The sequence below is a fragment of the Electrona antarctica genome (genome assembly GCF_951216825.1).
Source record: "Electrona antarctica genome assembly, chromosome: 10".
Taxonomy (NCBI): Eukaryota; Metazoa; Chordata; class Actinopteri; order Myctophiformes; family Myctophidae; genus Electrona; species Electrona antarctica.
The window spans coordinates 15,358,739-15,376,852 of record NC_136791.1 but is presented as its reverse complement, the minus strand read 5'-3'; the positions used below and the strand labels follow the sequence as shown (position 1 = coordinate 15,376,852).

The following is an 18,114-nucleotide window of genomic DNA, read 5'->3' as shown; positions in this document are numbered from 1 at the left end:
GCGCTAATTTATTAAAGTCTAACTCATGTTGATTAGGTGATGTAATGGTGATGTAAAACAAATGGTGCCAACACAAACATTAAACGCCATTAACAATAAAGAGACAATTTGACGTAATGAGGTACATTATGACGTAAATGTTCCCTTCATTGTCAATGGCGTTTACAAAACAAACATTGAACTAAAGACAAACATTAAACCTGATATGAGCTACTTCCTGTCCAGACATTCCTTGATGTAGATGATTATTTGTCTGTCAGAGTTTGGAAGCGTTTGTTATTAGTAAAGCAACGTCCTGCTGCCTCCTGCATTATGTGCAAATTTAAAACAGGTGGTATGCAGGGTTGAGTGATATGGAATCCAAAGGAAAGTACGCACATCTCCAAAAAACTTTCAGGTGTTGAACAAAAAGATACATACGGGAGAAGGAGAAGTAGTCCGCACACTGTTTGTAGCTCCCACAGTAATTTCGTCAGGCATACCTGACGAAGACCCATAAGGGGTCAAAACGTTGTCATCCTTCTATTCTAATAAAATTCCTGTGGGAGCTACAAACAGTGTGCGGACTACTTCTCCTTCTCCCGTTGAGTGATATCCAACGAGCACTTCCAATCTTTTAGAATTTAGAGTCAGTGAACATGTTCCTGAATGGTCCTAAACCACAAACGTTCGCATTTCTTTTCTGGCGCCTTGCAGATTTTGAAGCTCACCCCGCTTGCTGACTTGGCTCTGAGTCTGTACTTGGAACGCTGTTTGCCTTTGCCAAAAATAGCCAATCTACAAGCTCACAAAAGTGTCACATTGCAACGCTTTGTGACTCTGAGTTTGTAGGCTATTTCTGGCTAATGTTCTCCCCAGAATATTGATGTTGTCATTCAAGTGGTTAAAGGTCTGCAAAAGGTGTAATTAAACATTGAGGATGATGGCTCACTGTGTTATGTCGTTCATTAGGTGGTCACAAGGTTGCTCGATCAAACCTTACCAAAGGCTTTCATATTCTTGACTTCAAGCATGTTTTTTCCTTTATCTTTTTAATCGGTTTGATGGCTGTTTTAGTACGGAGGCATTTGAATCAGATCACTTTTTTTCATCACACCAGCTTGATTTCCTAGCAGTTTTAGTGGTTTATTGAGTTGGTTCTGAGTTTTGAACCTTCAAGTACCTTCAGTTTATAAACCCCACCTCAAGCCACACTGGCATGGAAGATGCAAGGGAGAACAAACTAAATACTTGACGTCCTTGTAGAATTTAGATGGAGAGTGAAAATCCGCCAAATGGCTGTCTTGAACCCCAACCCTTTGGTTTACAAATCACTGACAGATCTTGCGTGCCACAGAGACATGGAAGATATTAGTGATAACTAAAAACATTCAGCTTAGAAGATTTAGATGCACAGTGAAAGTTTTCAAACTACTGGTATTAAACACATGGTTTGGTGTACAGCAGCTTGGAAGATTGTGGTAGACAAATTAATAACAGATTCTTAATTATAATTGTGACCTGGCAGGCAATAGGCAAAGGCCTCTTGAGGGAGATAAGAGGGGAAATAGAGCCCCCTCCCCCCAGCCCCAAGGACAAGGTTACTTAAACACTGAAATAAAAGCTGTTTGTCTCACTTCTGAAGAAGTCCATGAGGTCGACCGTCACGTTGCCGTAGTAGCCGATGACACGGCTGTATCCCGCCGGTCCGGGAGGACCAGGTGGTCCGGGAGGTCCTTGAACGGCTCTGACGGACCCTCTCAAGGGACCATCCACCAGGTAGTCCTGCAGCAGACCTTGACCTGAGAAGAACAGGACCACAGGTTCTAAAAAACCTTTTCATTTCACTTTGGTATGCATGGTACATGCATTAGGCCACCGTGTTCCCAAACAGTGAGTTGGAATCCATTTCTGTAATAATCACAAATTAAAAGTAAAATTATTTTACTTTTCCTTCAGTAATTCCATAAATTAGAAAATAAATGTTTAAGAAGTAGTGAAAATAGCATTTCTACAAGCTCACAACGTGTAGCATGGTGCCACGTTGTGAGCTTATAGATTGGCTAGTTTCGGTGCACGGACCCCCATTTGAGACCATTTTCTTACATATCTGGGACCCCAATCCTCACTGTAAATCATCAGTGGTAATTTAACTCAAACACTGTGCAAATCACACTAAACTGCCTCCCCCTGGCGCCTGATGGAGGGGAAAGGAACTGGTTGGAATAATGTGTTCCTTCCATGCGCTATGTCCAGCCAGGGAAACTCCCCCCTGTCAGCTGTAAAGGAGCAACTTGGACACTCAGGCATGAAGGAAGCATGAGTTCAAGTCCGTTGCTCTCCCCATGTCCCCCATATATGGGGACTAGGTTGGTGGAGGGTGTGTAGAGACCAGGATCACATTAGATAATTGACACAGGGGTGAAAAATGGGTTACAAAATCGTGGGATAAAAATTATAAAATAAAAAAACATGGTTAGGGACCAGTCGAAATTTAGAAAAGGGGGCCCTGGAGGAAAACAGGGGAGGGCAATTTTAGTCAGAGGGAGGGTGAGCTAATTTTACTTCGAGTCCAAGGGAGGGTGATCCAATTTTGATAATAAAATAGTCTGGGTTTTATATATACATATATATACATATACATTATACATATATAATACTACAGCTTTTCTGAATTAAAGTACAACTTTGGTCAACGATACCCCTCTGTTGCTTTCACTTGGTTCTTCCCAACAGCACCGGTTTTCATTCTTCCCCGTGTCAATCACACTACAACACACACACTACAAGTACACACTACAACCCCCACTTTTCAATGGTTTGCATACAGTAGATGGTGTGTTAGGCGTTAGACTACAAGACCATTGTCCGCGTTGGCCGTGAGTTCGCGGACAGTGATTTTTCGCGATTTTTGCGGTCACTTTATTTTCTCACATATTAAAAACGCTACCAGATTAAAGTTAGGAATAAATAATACTGAGGTAAATGTGATGTTAATTAATAGGTTAATAGGGGAGGGTGATTCCTTTTTGTTTAATCACCTGGGGAGGGGACTAGATTTTTATTTCCATTCACAGGGAGGGTGATGGTATTTTATATCAGGGCACATACATTTCCTCCAGGGGTACCCCTATTTAAATTTCGACCTGTCCCTTAACATACTGTTTGATTAACTTGGAAAACACTGACCTACAGTACTGCATTGTGAGCATCCACAATCACGAGTACTCACTCTTGATGTAGTCAGAAACCCTCAGGGCAACATTGGAGTAGTCCAGCGTCTCCGTCAGCCTGCTAACGTCAACCTCCCGCCGCTCGGAGTCGCGGCGCTGAGAGTCGCGGCGCTCAGAGTCGCGGCGCTCAGAGTCGCGGCGCTCAGATTCGCGGCGGACGTCATCTCGAGAATCGCCGTAGCTCTGCTGGCCCTGACTGTATCCTGTGTTCTGGCTTTGACTGTAACCGGGCTCCCCACGCTCTCCTCTGAGGCCCCTGGGTCCAGCAGGCCCTGGGGGTCCCGTGATGGAATGACGGATAGTATCACCTGAAAAACATTTTTTTAAATGTCATATTATTTTATTTTTTCGATCTAAAAGCTCACAATGCGTTCGGTTGCATTGTGACTGGTTGTGTGTTTCTAGATCGGCTATTTCCACTATTTGTTGTACAACAAGAATTATTGACATAATTCATGTAGCGTTCACGACATGGCCGTCGACATGGCAGATTTATTTTTGCACATAGGGTTGATGATGTGTGATGATGACGACTCACTTCTGAGATACTCCTGGAGTTCTGCGCGGATCGTCTCCCTCTGGTTGCTCCCCCCACCGTAGGAGACTGCGGAGATCCCCCCCTGGGAGGCCCCCGGGGGCCCCTGGGGGCCCGGAGGACCGGGAGGCCCCGGTTGACCCCTGAACCCAGAATCTGACGAGAGGTGGATTTACAATCAGCGATCATAGTTCCAAACCCAAACCAAAGACATTTTCTACTATAAACTCAGTGACAGAGCTGCTATTTGAAATATATATTTTGAAAAGATTTTTATACATTTGAAAACTTGAAATGGGACATTCTTACAGTACTTTCACTTTTGATGCCAATACTTTTTGATTTCCGGACTTTTACTTGTAACAGAAGTTTATTGCGGTATTGATAAGATAAGAAGCTCCTGTAGGATTTCAGACTCACTCTGCAGGTAGCGTTGGATGTCTTCCATTCTATAGCCACTGGCCCCTCCTCCTCCTCCTCCTCCTCCTGACTGCACCGCTGGGCCTGCTGGGCCTTGTGGTCCTGGCTGGCCAGGCCTTCCTTGGTGACCAGGTGTACCCGGTGGGCCCGGTTGTCCTGCCGAGCGGCTGACCAGCGCTAGGAACTCCGAGTCTGACGGAGGTGGAGGACAGTGGTGGTGGAGAGGAGCTCATGTTAGTGGGAGTTCACTTGATTTCACTTCAACTGGTTTTGTACGGAAAGTGGATTAGAACCCAGAAAGTCTGTGAATACAGGTCTGAAACTTTTAAAAGAGGGCCGAAGCACACCTCAAATGTTTAGTGAGGTGCATACTGTAGGACAACCAGGAGTGTTCAGAAAGGGATCTCTTTGTCCTGATGAGGGTCTGACGACCAAAACGTCCATTTAATAAAGAGCATCCTTTTTGCAAGTTCCAGATGTAAAAAGTGTGTGTGTGTGTGTGACCTTTTTCTTTGATTTGATATCATAGATAAATTATGGTTCGATCCGTTGATGTCTAAAAATAAATTTGCCCAATGCACTTCTCCATTATTCCATTAATCAAGACAGAATGCAACGCCTAAATTAGTACAAATCTAAGGCACGTGGACTTACTTCTCATCAGGGCAGAGTAGTCGATGGTAGTAGAAGAGTAGGAAGACCCTGCAGAACTTACAGGTCCTGGAGGGCCTGGGGGTCCACGGGGACCCTGTGGTCCAGGTTGACCACCACCATTATTAAGAAGACCCCGGTCTACAGAGACACATTGACAACATATCAGTTAGATGTTAACGGCAACCATACTGTATATAGGAAAAGAAACTGCCATACCAAGCAAAAGTGTGCCATGGTTCTTGTAAGCCTACTACATTTAATACATACATTTGAATCAATAATCTTTAATTTGTGTTGTGTTGAAATTTGGTATCCCAGACAAAAAATAATATTGTCACTGATGGGTGGCACCTCATATTGTCATATGTCCAAAACTGTTACTTTTAAGGATTTAAATTAAAAAACAGCAAAGATATTTTTTATGTTTTTGTGTGACGCTGTAGTATGACCAAGGAGAGGTTTCTGCCCGACAGCGACAATATAATGGCTGTGGTCTACTTGACTTTGTCTTGACTTGATTTGTTTAACCCCTGAACACATTGGAGTGTGTTGCGTACGTACCATTCATGATTCTGATGACGTAGGTTGCGATCTCCTGTGGGTTGTAGGTGGCTACGACGGCCCCCCCTGATGCTGCTGCTGCTGATCCCGGTGGACCCGGTGGTCCAGGTGGTCCTTGTGGGCCTGTCACATATCGCCTCACTTCGTCCCCTGAACACACACACATATCACATGGGGTGATTACCTTTTATTTTACTGTACAGATGCCGACCACAAGTCCCTACAGAGGATAGTGAGAGCAGTGGAGAAGATCACAGGTGTCCCCCTCCCCCCATATCTGACCTATACACAGGCCGATGTGTCAGGAAGGCCATGAGCATAATGACTGACCCCTCTCACCCTTCCTACCATCTCTTTGAACTCCTGCCATCTGGTAGGAGTGTAAAATCAGGCATCAAGGGCCGCCAAAATATTTGTTTTGTAGACAAAATCGAATGTAGATTTGGTCGACTAAAACTAGACTAACACTAAAACATTTCAGGTGACTAAAATATGACTACATTTCAAAAGACTATGACTAAAACTATAAATCAAAAATTTCTGTAAAAATCAACACGGCCACAAACCCATTATGAAAACCAACAGCATTGATTCCAGGTAGAATATTAAGTGTACTCACTCTGCAACATGGTGATGAGAGCAGTGACAGTCAGGCTTCCCGAACCAGAGGTGCCAGAGGTGCCAGAGGTGCCAGGGGTGCCAGGAATGCCAGGTGGACCTGGAGGTCCCTGGGTCCCTCTGCCGAAACTCGAGCCTGAACCTGAAAGATTCCCAACGCTGTTTTAAATGGACCGCCTCTATCATTTAACGACTTTGGCGATGAATTCCTATCCAAATAGGTGTCTTCCATTTGGCAACCTGTTTCCCATGAAAAACGGGCTTACGCTGTATGTAGGCGATGACGCGAGTGGATAGTTCGTCCAGAGAACCCGAGTAGGATCCAGGGCTTCCTGGAGGCCCGGGTGGACCCGGAGGTCCGGGAATACTGGACTGCCTGTGTCTGCCTGCAAGAGAAGAAGGAACACGTACAGTACCATATTAGATTGAACTGAAGCAGTTCAACATTGTCTGTTGATTCATCCATTTCGGATGGTGTCAATGCACTGAATGGGACATTATCACACAGAACGTTCGGTACGGCAATATATATATATATATATATATATATATATATATATATATAAGACAAGTTTTCGGTCTGAGAGGCTAAATGTCATCAAATGGTGGTGCAGAATAAATAATGGACCTTGACATGAAAAGATTTGAAAACCACTGCCAATATAAAGTAGACACTCCAGTGAATTGGTAAACACTCCCTATCCAGGCTTCAAGCGGGCTCTTTAAAATCCTCTGGTAGCCACGCCCCCTTCCCCTCCACACACACACACACACACATGCTGCAAACAAACAGACACTTTGATAGTAAAAAGAGTGAAAAATAAACAACTTATAATGTGACTTATACACATCATGGAGTGGAGTAGTCTGGGGTGACAGGAAGTGAAAACTGCTCAGTCACAAGTGTGTGATAGTTTGAAAGAGAAGTTATCTTAAACTGGTGGATATGTTTTTATTCTGCAGGTGAGTTAGCTACCTACCTATGCTAAGCATTAAAGCATTAACGTGCGTATGTATGTATGTGAGTGCGACTGTGTGACTGTGTGTGAGAGAGCGAGAGAGCGAGATGGGGGGGGAGGGGGGTGAAATGAACAAACAAAGGTGCTTGCAGTGCTGTGTGCACTTGTGTTACCTGAATTGCACAGATAACAACAAACAAGTGCTGAGGGAACATACTGGGGCTAGGATGAAATGAACAAACAAGGTGCTTGAAGTGCTGTGTGCATGGGTCCTATACATTTATAGAATAAATATACAGACACAATGCTTTGTTTGGGGTGCCACAGCACCAAATCCTTGTATGAAACTTCATTCTTAACTGTTTACCAATGATGGTTTAATTTGAAGTGATATTGAACCAAGTGTTACAACCTGAATCATGCACATCTAGATTTCTATCTTTCAATTTAATGGGCCATATAGTACTGTATACTACTAGTCTGTATTGTAACTGCGGCGGAAGGATGCAGTATACAGTACATGTACATACTGTACAGTACACAGGCTGTGTATGTTTGTCTGCTGTTGCTAGTGAGTTGTGACAGGGTCTGTCGCAGGTATGTGGCTCTTACTTACTTATTTATACTCAAAGCTTATGGTCTCTCTCTCAACCTGCTCCACAGGTACACAAGCCAGGGTGACGACCCCAGACCCCCAAGATCAGCTTCTTCTCAGCCCTGACATGCTGTGAATGCTGGACCCTATAGAGCCTGCCCTAAATCCCTGACCACTGCACTACACCATCATGCTACAGTGCAGTACTAAACACTGAACATCCAAGTCTGAGTGAGAAGATGGCAGCCAGGAGAATGAGGCTGGTCGGGTTGTGCCATTGATACTGGGAGGAATGTACTGTCCCGCTAGCCAGATGTATGGAGGATGGAGATGACTGGAGACGCTGCTGGAGGGCTCAGCATGAACTAGAGAGAGAGCCACAGTTCCTGGCATCACTACACAACTGAAGTCTGAAGTCAAGTAGAATACGGCTCAAGGTAGGAACTTTGTTGTTTGCTTCTCGGCTGCTGCTTGTGTTTTGCTGTGTGTATGCTAGTGTGATTCAAGCTGGTTTACTAGCTGTCATTTTGGGACCCATTGAGTGGGTGGCAATGAAACATGTTCAGTAACTGTTTCTGGCTCTGGAATTGAATGCTGATGTGAATCTACAGTTTGTATGTTGTGTTGTATCTGCCATTGAAGGTATAGTGTGAGTTGTAACAGGGAACAGTATGTGTGTATGTGGCTTCAATAATTCACTTCAATAATCCTATGAGTGAATTTGCTATTTCCATTTGGTTCGAGGTAGAGGTTTTGGGCTTTGCCATAACAACCATAAATTCCAAAGGTACATTTTCAATTGAAGAAAATAGAGTAGTTTATGTACGTTGTATGTTGTTTTGTGGTTGCTGAGTTTCGTTGTGAGTTGTTGTGGCAGCTAGTTCGTTGTGAGTTGTTGTGGCAGCTAGGGTGGCTGTATTGGTTCATGACTGGCATGGTGGCAAAGAATGTCCCTATGTAGGCTCTTTCTTTCTTTCTTTCTTTCTTTCTTGCTTTCATTTGCCAGCCATGTCTATGGATCTTAATCTTAATGTTTGTTTAGGGCACTAAATGGTGACGTAAGACGTCATGTGGCCAATATAAATACAGTTGTATGTGGTACTCTTGGTTCTTGTGAATAATACTATTAGGAGAGACAACTTGGGGTGTCCCGTTTGGTCCAGTGAAAAATACTTAAAACTTGATGCATTCAAATGTGGCTATACTATATTCAACAAAGATGTTGTGCCTTTGAAAACTATAGATTTTATTTTTTTATGAATATAGCCTTTGATAGTGTGATTATCAGTAACAAGGAAGAAGAAAACCCTAATATTAACCCATGGAATGGTGCATGAACCCCCCACCACTATTGTGTCGGGTGGGTCTATGATGGACCCACCAGACACAATAGTGGTGGTCCCCAGGTTGCTCTTAGTCAGGATGGTGGTCCCTGGGTAAAAATCAGTTGTAAACCCCTGACTTAGATAATCGGTGATGTACTGACTTACTTAGATAATCGGCGAAGTACTGACTTACTTAGATAATCTGTGATGTACTGACGCGTGTCGCTGGAGGAAGAGGAGGAGCCTGGCTGGCCCGCAGGACCAGGTGGACCAGGGGGGCCGGGTTGTCCTGGGGTTGAGACTGAACCTGATGGGAAGATAACACACCTGTGGTCTAACACCTCATCTACACAGGCAAAGAACGAGCGTTCCGATGGCGATATTGTGCGAAAAACTGTCCTGATATGGAGCGTCGTCCATTGCGTTGCGACGTAGCCTGAACCAATCAAATTACCAATAAATAGTAGCGTTTAGATCTCAACCAATGAAAGTGTTTGGGACCGCGAAACCTCCCTCAAATAGAGACTCTGCGAGTGAATATAGGAGGGGTGGATGACGTCGCTGGCAGTGTAGATGAGGTGTTACATCATGTGTAGAAAATAACACACCTTATCTAACATAGTGTAGAGACAGTATAGAAAATAACACACCTGGTGATACCAGTGGTTCTCAAACATTTTGGGCTCAGGTCACCCCTATAAATAACTTTTTCATTCACACCCCTGAATTATATTGTTACTTTGTAGCACCTTATGTCATATTAACGGTATGAAAACTTGAGAGAATATCAGTTTCCATTAGGAAGACTTAAAATTATTGTATACTTGACGTTTAACCACTTAAAACGCCAGCATTCCTATTCTGGGGGGAACATTCACAAAAAATAGCCGATCTACAAGCTATATTTGGTGAAGAGACTTGGTGTAATGTAGACTGAAGAAAAGAACGCACCAAGTTAAGTGCAAGTGACTATTGCGTCAAGGCACCCTAAGGTGCCAGGTCTCTTCGCACGAGAATCCCTGCTGTGTAGACAGTATAGAAAACAACACACCAGGGCTAACATACTGGAGACCGGATAGAAGCAATAACAATGTGGGAAACGATAACAAGGTGCCTCTATGGGCAGTATTATGCGTGTCTTAAGTACCAGGTCTTATTACTTAACTTAAAGCGCAAATAACATGCATTTTAAAACTGCTTTTAATATTTAATATCATATTGTCTACGTCCCTCAAAGTTATTTCTAATGGTTTGAGCCTCAATCACCACTCTGATATAACCAGGCCTTGTCATTTCTTTCTGGACTTTGAAAGCAGTTTTGGCTGCAGTACCACAATGTCCTGAGGTGGTGGGGGTGCTGATATGCAGATTATTTAATATTTGAGTCATTATAATACTGATGCTAGATAAAACCAGGCTTGTTTCCATTCCATGCCAGCTTGGAAAATCAACAATGGTGGACATTGTAAACAAAGTGGAAATTCAAATTTGCAACTGAAGACTGAAGAAGAGGAGGAATTATACAAAGTAGGGTGACATTGATGACATCACGATGAGGCCAAAATCAGTTGAGCTGTTCCTGAGAGCAATTTCCATTAAAACACCCATATGATATGAAAGCCTGATTGTTCAAAATTGGTTATTTGTGGGGTTAGAAAACACATATGGGAGCTCCAAAAACACAAAAGAAATTGAAAAAGTTAAATTTGATGTTATAGGTCCTTTAAGACCTGGAGGCGTGATCAATGCCATTTGGCTATTCTGAGTGGCCAAACAGCATTGACCACGCCTCCAGGTCTTAAGTTAAGTCATAAGACCTGGTACTTAAGACACGTATAATACTGCCCAATGTGTCTTATCCGCTCATGTGTGTGTTGTCTTGGAAGCGGTTGACAGCGTGACGTCACAGAATGACGCCACATCGCTTACATGAGGCATCACACATAGAAGAGAATGGCATTAGTATTAACATCACCATTGGAAGCAACTAAGAAATGAGCCTAAGGAGGTATCCGATTAGACTTCAGAGTTTAGACTCAGGCAACTGCCAGCTCCGTCCCCCAGCTACCTACAGTAAGAGATACAGTCCCACTCATAGAGTGGGAGTCATAATGATTTTAGGTTTCACTGTACCTCTGGAAGCGTAGCCAGCAGCTCCAGTGTCCCCTTAGAACAACAGATAAACATAACATAACTACACATGAATAACACACAGGCAGTGCAGATACATTAGAACAGATAAACAACATACAGTAACTATTAACTACACATAAAATAGTACACACACAGGCAGTGCAGATACAGTACATTCCACTAAGCAGAAGAGAGAAGCTGTATATACTAGTGGTTTTCAACTATTTTCGTATCAAGATCCATTATTTATTTGGCATTTGAGCCACGGACCACCATTTGATGAGATTTTGCCTCTCAGACCTTATTGTTGGATAAGACTTTGTCCACAATTCCACGGTGTATTGATGTGGTACTATAGGAGAGATAACAGGCGAACGTTCAAAATACCAATTATTTTTACATGATTCTCGAATTGTGTAGACTTCTTGTAAATTAAGTAATTTTGCAGATTTTTACCAAAATTTGAACTTTTGAGAGAGTAAAATAAAACCAACTGGACCTGTATGGGTCCATTTGGTTTCATTTTACACTCTCAAGAGTTAAAGATCTGCAGTATAAGGGTCCATTTGGTTACCAACTTTACATCATTTAGCTCAGGACCACCTGGAGCCCCCTCAAGGACAGTGGTCACTGGTTGAGAACCACTGGTGTATACCACAGAGGTTGCGGTTTGTGTGTACATACGCCATGGACATCACTTGGACATTAACATCTGTCTTGGAAAGCTTTCAATAAAATGTTGGCTTTACCTTTAGGTCCCACTGGTCCCTGTGGTCCAGAGGGCCCAGGGGGGCCAGGTTGCCCTTGACCGCCACCATAGGATGAACCTGTACAGAATAAAATAAAAAAAAGTGAGTGTTTCCGTTTCAGTTCATCTGTTAGGACCATTGTTGTTGGACTGTTAGGATCTTTTTTAGTCAGCACGATACCTCGAAAATCTATATAATTGTGGCTGAAATTCTCGTAATTCCTTAGCGACAAGAGTCGATACTTGACTAATAAAAACTATATAACACCATGATCTGGTCGATGCATAATATTCTATGATATTTAAAAGGTTAGTGAAAAACTCTTGAATTCCTGGCACACTATAGGCTCATTCATAGTCTGGATTTTCGGTGGTGAGGTGACCACCGGAGCTGAAATAACGTTGAGAGGTGTGAGTAAAAACAGAGAGAAGGGCTGGGGCGGTGGCGGTGGTTTGCTCTTCACCGCGGCTCGTGACGTCATGTTGTAGTTCGGTGGTCACCTCACCACCGAAAATCCAGACTATGTATGAGTCTTATGTTTTATTATTGGCATTGAATGAGTAAAAAAAATTTAAACCTTTTTTTCCTGCAAGCTATAAGTTGACACATTGTGATCTTGTAGATGTTTTATATAGAGCTTAAGATATGAATAAATAGGCCTAATGTATTTTTTGTTTCATACAAAATGATCTATTGGGTCTTAAATATGTCTGTGAACCGCTGGTTTAGTGAAGGTGGATGATGGACTGACCTCTCTCGGCTGGTCGTCCCGGACTGCCTGGCAACCCTGGCTGGCCTGTTTCACCTGAAGAGTGAAGACACACACATGGTCATAAATCGTGCTCGTCTATGTTGGAGAGGTTCGCACGCACTTCATTCTTCATGACCACAGCAAAATGTGATGAAACTAGCCTGCTAGTGACGTGACCAAATCACACCTTGGAAAGCATGAGTGTATTTCAAACACAGAAATGCCTGTCATAATTTCAGTATAAGTATTGGACAGTATTAGGATGTTGATATTCATTTTGTATTCATCTTTAGAGCCCCGTCGCGTGAGACACATGATGTTATAAAGTAAAGTAATTTAAAAAAAAAAGTTTAAGCAAGCTCCATTACCTTGGTGACCCCTTTGTCCGGGAGAACCTAAAAGGTGGATGAAGATTTCATCAATAAGGTTCAAAGTGAAGGAAAACAAGCTGGTTTCAACAAAATGAGCCAAAGGTGATCCAATTTTCTCCGCTCACAAGCAACCTGCGTGCGTCCTTAAGTTGCATGCGTGCCCATGTGGATCTGCTCAGAGCTGAAGCGACCTGCCTCGTCTGGCAGTGAGTTTAAGTGTTATTGGACAAACTACAAAGATATTATGCATAGGGCATGCAAATGGCCAGTAGCGGCCCTGGATTTCAGACATTCTGACCAGTTGTTTTTTTAAATCACCTGCTGCTCCTTGTGGCCCTGCTGGTCCAGGAGGGCCCGGTCGGGCTGCAACGTGTGTTCCTGCAGAAAGAACAACACAATGTCACTGTTCTTCTAAAATGTGTCAAATCAAGATTATAGTCAGCCAATGGCCTGCAGCGCATATACCGGCTAACGGGCCGGCGTACCGACCTGTATACCGGCTAAGGATCGGCGGCCCTGCAGGCTTATGCAAAGGCGAAAAGGTCATTTAGATTTTAGATGTGTTGACCTGGAATCTATAAGGTTTCATTGTATAGATTATTGTTCTTTTGGGATATTATACTGTTAGATGATAGGTTATTGGTTTACCTATGATCCTAGATGACTATTTGTGTTGCGTGTTTACTGTAAATCGCTCTGGATTAAGAGCGTCTGCTAAATGCCTAAATTGTAAATTGTAAGGACCCCCATTAGCTCAGTAATATACTGTACAAGTAAACACAGGTCCATTTGGTTCCATTTGTATACTGTCAGCATTACAGACTTGTAAGGGTCAATTTAGAACTCCCTAACCACTCCCTAGCTGCTACTGGTTCCTTACTTCCTTTAGGCCCTAAAGGAACCCTGAGAGTCCCTGGACCCCACTTTGAGAACCAGTGCAGTACAGTATACATATACACCACACCATCTGACATGCCATACCATAGTTGGATGCAGTTGCAGATGTCCCTGGTTCTCCTTTCTCCCCTCTGGGTCCTGGACTTCCATATCCTAAAAACAAAAACAAAACAAAAAACAGAGAATGAAACCTCTCCAAAATGTCCGTGCGTGTGCATGTGTACGTTTATGGTTAAGAGTAAGACTGTCCCTGTGTTAAACTCAACCCCCGCCAGTGGGGGGCGCTGATAGTTCAGCAACCGCCACCGTTCACCACCATTCTATTTGGCTGTAGAATTAGACAGCCTCCTCGTCTCCCCAAAACAGCAATGGCGAAGTTGGTCGCGCTGATGGGATTAATCACTCGCTAAGAGTCTTTAGAAACATTCATATTTTAGATGCGCGGTCATGGGGAAGAGCTATTGAGCCACTAAACACAGTCGCTTTATTTATCCAGCACGATTTGAAATGGAAAACTCTTAAAAAGGACTAGAAAGGCCTCATCCACCACCTTCATCGAATTTCAATGCATTGAGGCTGAAGGGGAAGCAATCGAACATGGAGCAGCCGCTCGACGAGAGCTTTGATTAGCCAACTTTATAGGTTTATTATCATTAAATAAAGCGCTAATTAACACGTTAAAGGCGTCGTTGGCGGTGCAGGATTTCAACCACGTTAAAGAAGTCAAGAATGAGTTAACAGTCTCAACTACTAGGTTCCTGACATCTGCTGTAGTTCATTCAGTGTGCCCCAACGGGGGCCCAGACCCCAGGCTGGGAAACACTGATCATGTGTGTAAGCATCAGTCTTAGTCAAAATGGAAAGGTTAGGCCTACTGTACCTGGCTGGCCTCGGGGGCCCTGCGGCCCTGGTGGTCCCGGTCTGGAATCTCCTGATGAGGAGGACATGTTTGAAGTCCACATTAGAAAGGAATCAGTACTAATGAAAGGAATCAGTACTAATTAAAGAGCTTAACTGCTGTCCTACACATAGCATAGTACTATGCATTGCTGTCAGGCATATTTTAACTTATTGTGTATTTTTTTTACCAGCAGCTTCGTAGAAGGTGCTGGTTAGTGTTTGCCCTGGAAACTTGCGACCGGTAGATAGACACCGCTAGTTCACACCGCTAGTTGCTGAAGAGTGGGTTGCCAAGTCCGCATATTTCAAAAGCCCACAAAAATACCTTTCAACACACTACTTACACGCACTCCAACTCGCTTATAATTTGCGCACCTGGCAACACTGCCTCCCCTCTCCATTGGCTCACACACACACACACACACACGCTCACACACACACACACACACACGCACGCACGCACGAGTGGAGGAGGAGGAATTGCCGTATCACGCTTTTGCTTATTCCTTCTAAATCTCTGTATATAAAATATAGCTCACTCAGCGAATCTCTTAGTTACATCAATATTGTTCTTCGACAATAGTTGGTTTGTGCCTAAGTATTACGATTAGACAGTTCGCATTGGCCATTTCCAATGCGACGCACGGTGCACCTTCCCAGCCATGATCGCACTGGTTTCAACCTGTCCCAGAGCCAACTAATACAACAGTTACGACATTGAGGGGGCAAATAACAGCGGAGCGCCCCTAAAACGTGGCAGCAGACTCGCTGATTTAATGGGTAACAGACAATAACACATTTGAGTCTCAGTGACTGACTGTACTCGCGGACTTCTTTAGACCTGCCAAACCTGTCAACACTACCGACAGCCTGTGTGTGCGGAGCGATGCGAATCATGCGATATATGATGGTTTGGAGAATACACTTTGTACACTTGAGCGTGTACAAATACAACCAAATGGACCCATAACTCTACGGAATTTTAGACTCTCGTTTTAGGAAAGATTGACATGTCAATGTGTTCGGGTGTCAATCAAACCGACTGCGTGAGTGCTGTCAAGTGGAAACCTCATACTCATAGTAGCCAATTTGAATGCAATCTGGTCAACCAATCAATGAAGTGTGTCATGGTATAAAGATGTGTTACCTGTCCGTCCAGGCTGTCCAGGAGCTCCTGGTGGTCCAGGTGGGCCTGGGACTCCTGGAACAGAACCAACAAGCAAACCATGTCACATGCACTGGTGGAAAGTAACATTTACATTTTGTATTAACCCTAGAACACTAAGACGGGCCTGATTTTTTTTACTTCTACTCCACTACCTTTATTTGAAGACTTTAGTTACTTTGTAGATTTAGATTTTTTATTACTAAACATACATTCACCACTTAAGCTCTATATCATGATCAATACTCACGTTCAGCTCTGGTTGCGCTCAGGGTTTCACTGGTCCTCACCGTTAGCCCTGCCTCACCACGCTCTCCTCGTTCTCCTCTGTCACCTTTAGGACCTGAGAATTGGCACAGGTCCTACAAGTTAAAACACTCACCATTACCTTATTAACTGTTTACCAGATGACTGGGAAAGTGTAGTATAGTAACCTACCAGCTTGGCCTGGCAAACCAGCAGGGCCAATTGGGCCTGAGGAGATAAATTGTTTCAAGTTATAACTAAATTAGAACTTCATTTTATGCTCGGTTGTGAGCAGGTGTCACTCTCCGAAAATAAGCCATCTACAAGCTCATGTGTTGTGCTGCAACACGTTGTGAGCTTGTAGATCGATTTATACTAACCAAGTGCAAAATCAGCCATTACGACGCCATCAAAGCGCACCAATTTTAGTCGACTTTAGTCGACTAAATTAGCTGTAGATTTACTAAAACTAAATGACCACTAAATAATTTCAGATGACAAAAATATGACTAAAACCAAATAAAGTGCTGTCAAAATCAACATTCAGATGTTATCAAAGGCATTTACTGTAATTGCTCACACCTGATATTCCAGGAGGTCCGGCGGGGCCAGGAAGTCCAGAAGAACCGGGAGGTCCAGGAATAGCCACTGAGCTCCCACCGGCTAGGGAAGGATCACAACCATCACAAGTTGGATACGATTTTGAAACAAGTTGAACGTATTAATTTCCGTATATCGTTGCTGTCAGGCAGAAACCTCATTCATATCCATATTCTAACTTTCATAAATGAATTCCCTACTACAAAAGTAGCAGATCGGCCTGGGCTGTGGCTCAGCTGTCCAGGCACCTTGGCTGGTAATCCAGTCTGGCAGTGTGCCGCGGGTTCGACTCCCGATCCAGACGGCCTTTACTGCATGTCACCCCCCCATCTCTCTCCCCATTTCCTGTCAGCTCACCTGTCTGTCCCTCCATAAAAAAATAAAAATAAAATAAAGGCAAAAGCCACAAAAAAAAACATTAAAAAAAAAAGTGGCAGATCAACAAACTCGAAACAAGACGCGAAGCGACCTGTTTTGAGCTTGTAGATCTGCTACTTTTGCTACGTGGACTTGGATCGTGAAAAGTAACAGTTCTGGACGCATGAGGTTTCCACCCGACAGAGACAGTATAGGCTACAAGTCAAGCAGCCATGCCCAATTTATACCTGCATTAATGACTCTTCCTGGTCCACCTGCTTCACCTAGAAGGGACAGAGATAGAGCACTATTCATTTGATGTGAATTATAACTGGTTAATTGTACTGGGGATGCCCATTTATTTCGTCAATTACTTTCTAATTGAATCGATTTCATGGCTTTTAATTCACATACACCTCAGCATGAACCATTCCACACCTTTAAATTCATTCTCCTCAGAAAATCTTCCAACAGTGAGGCTCCTTTTGGGCTTTTATGTGATTTAAAAAAATATATAGATTGAAGCACCAGTCAATGGAATTCAATGGACAGGTGGTGCCATCTTGCGAGGTTTTCAGCTATTACTATTACTTATATCATAATACGGAGGTGGCTCAGGGGTAGAGTGGCCGCTTGGAAACCGGAAGGTTGAAAGTTTGATCTCGGGCTCTCACAGAGTTAGTGTCGAAGTGTCCTTGAGCAAAACGCTGAACCCCTAATTGCTCCAGATGAGCAGGTTGGTGCCCACTGCCTTGCATGGTTTCCGCCGCCATTGGTGTATTAATGTGTGTGTGAATGGGTGAGTGTAATGCATAATCTATGTAAAGCGCCTTGGATAAAGGCGCTAAATACTGTAAATGCAACATATACCATTCCCAAAAAAAGGAAGTGGTGTTCAGCAAGCCATCTGTCTCTCAGTATGGTCACATCATCTAATCTAATTCACATTCCATGTCGGAGTACGTCTACTCCAATTGACTCGATGACTCCGATTAAGATGGATTGAATTACTGTGAGGTTGGTGTGTAACAAGTAATTTATCCCGAGGGATTTCTTTGTGTCTCAT

The 18,114-nt window shown here is 43.4% G+C and overlaps 1 protein-coding gene across 1 annotated transcript in view; it reads right to left on the bottom strand.

Annotated features, from left to right (window-relative positions):
• The window catches only part of col17a1b (collagen, type XVII, alpha 1b), a 61,192-nt gene that overhangs the window by 3,087 nt on the left and 39,991 nt on the right, over positions 1–18,114 (bottom strand). The window contains exons 34-54 of the mRNA XM_079512679.1: positions 17,297–17,332; positions 16,674–16,754; positions 16,284–16,319; positions 16,096–16,188; positions 15,828–15,881; positions 14,661–14,711; positions 13,865–13,933; positions 13,202–13,261; positions 12,881–12,907; positions 12,513–12,566; positions 11,762–11,839; positions 11,013–11,045; positions 9,073–9,186; positions 6,267–6,386; positions 6,002–6,142; positions 5,383–5,532; positions 4,822–4,959; positions 4,168–4,359; positions 3,751–3,903; positions 3,212–3,520; positions 1,617–1,781 (exon numbers count right to left, since the gene is read on the bottom strand). Coding sequence (XP_079368805.1) covers positions 1,617–1,781; positions 3,212–3,520; positions 3,751–3,903; positions 4,168–4,359; positions 4,822–4,959; positions 5,383–5,532; positions 6,002–6,142; positions 6,267–6,386; positions 9,073–9,186; positions 11,013–11,045; positions 11,762–11,839; positions 12,513–12,566; positions 12,881–12,907; positions 13,202–13,261; positions 13,865–13,933; positions 14,661–14,711; positions 15,828–15,881; positions 16,096–16,188; positions 16,284–16,319; positions 16,674–16,754; positions 17,297–17,332 — 2,154 coding nt within the window. The remainder of the gene's footprint in view (positions 1–1,616; positions 1,782–3,211; positions 3,521–3,750; positions 3,904–4,167; positions 4,360–4,821; positions 4,960–5,382; positions 5,533–6,001; positions 6,143–6,266; positions 6,387–9,072; positions 9,187–11,012; positions 11,046–11,761; positions 11,840–12,512; positions 12,567–12,880; positions 12,908–13,201; positions 13,262–13,864; positions 13,934–14,660; positions 14,712–15,827; positions 15,882–16,095; positions 16,189–16,283; positions 16,320–16,673; positions 16,755–17,296; positions 17,333–18,114) is intronic.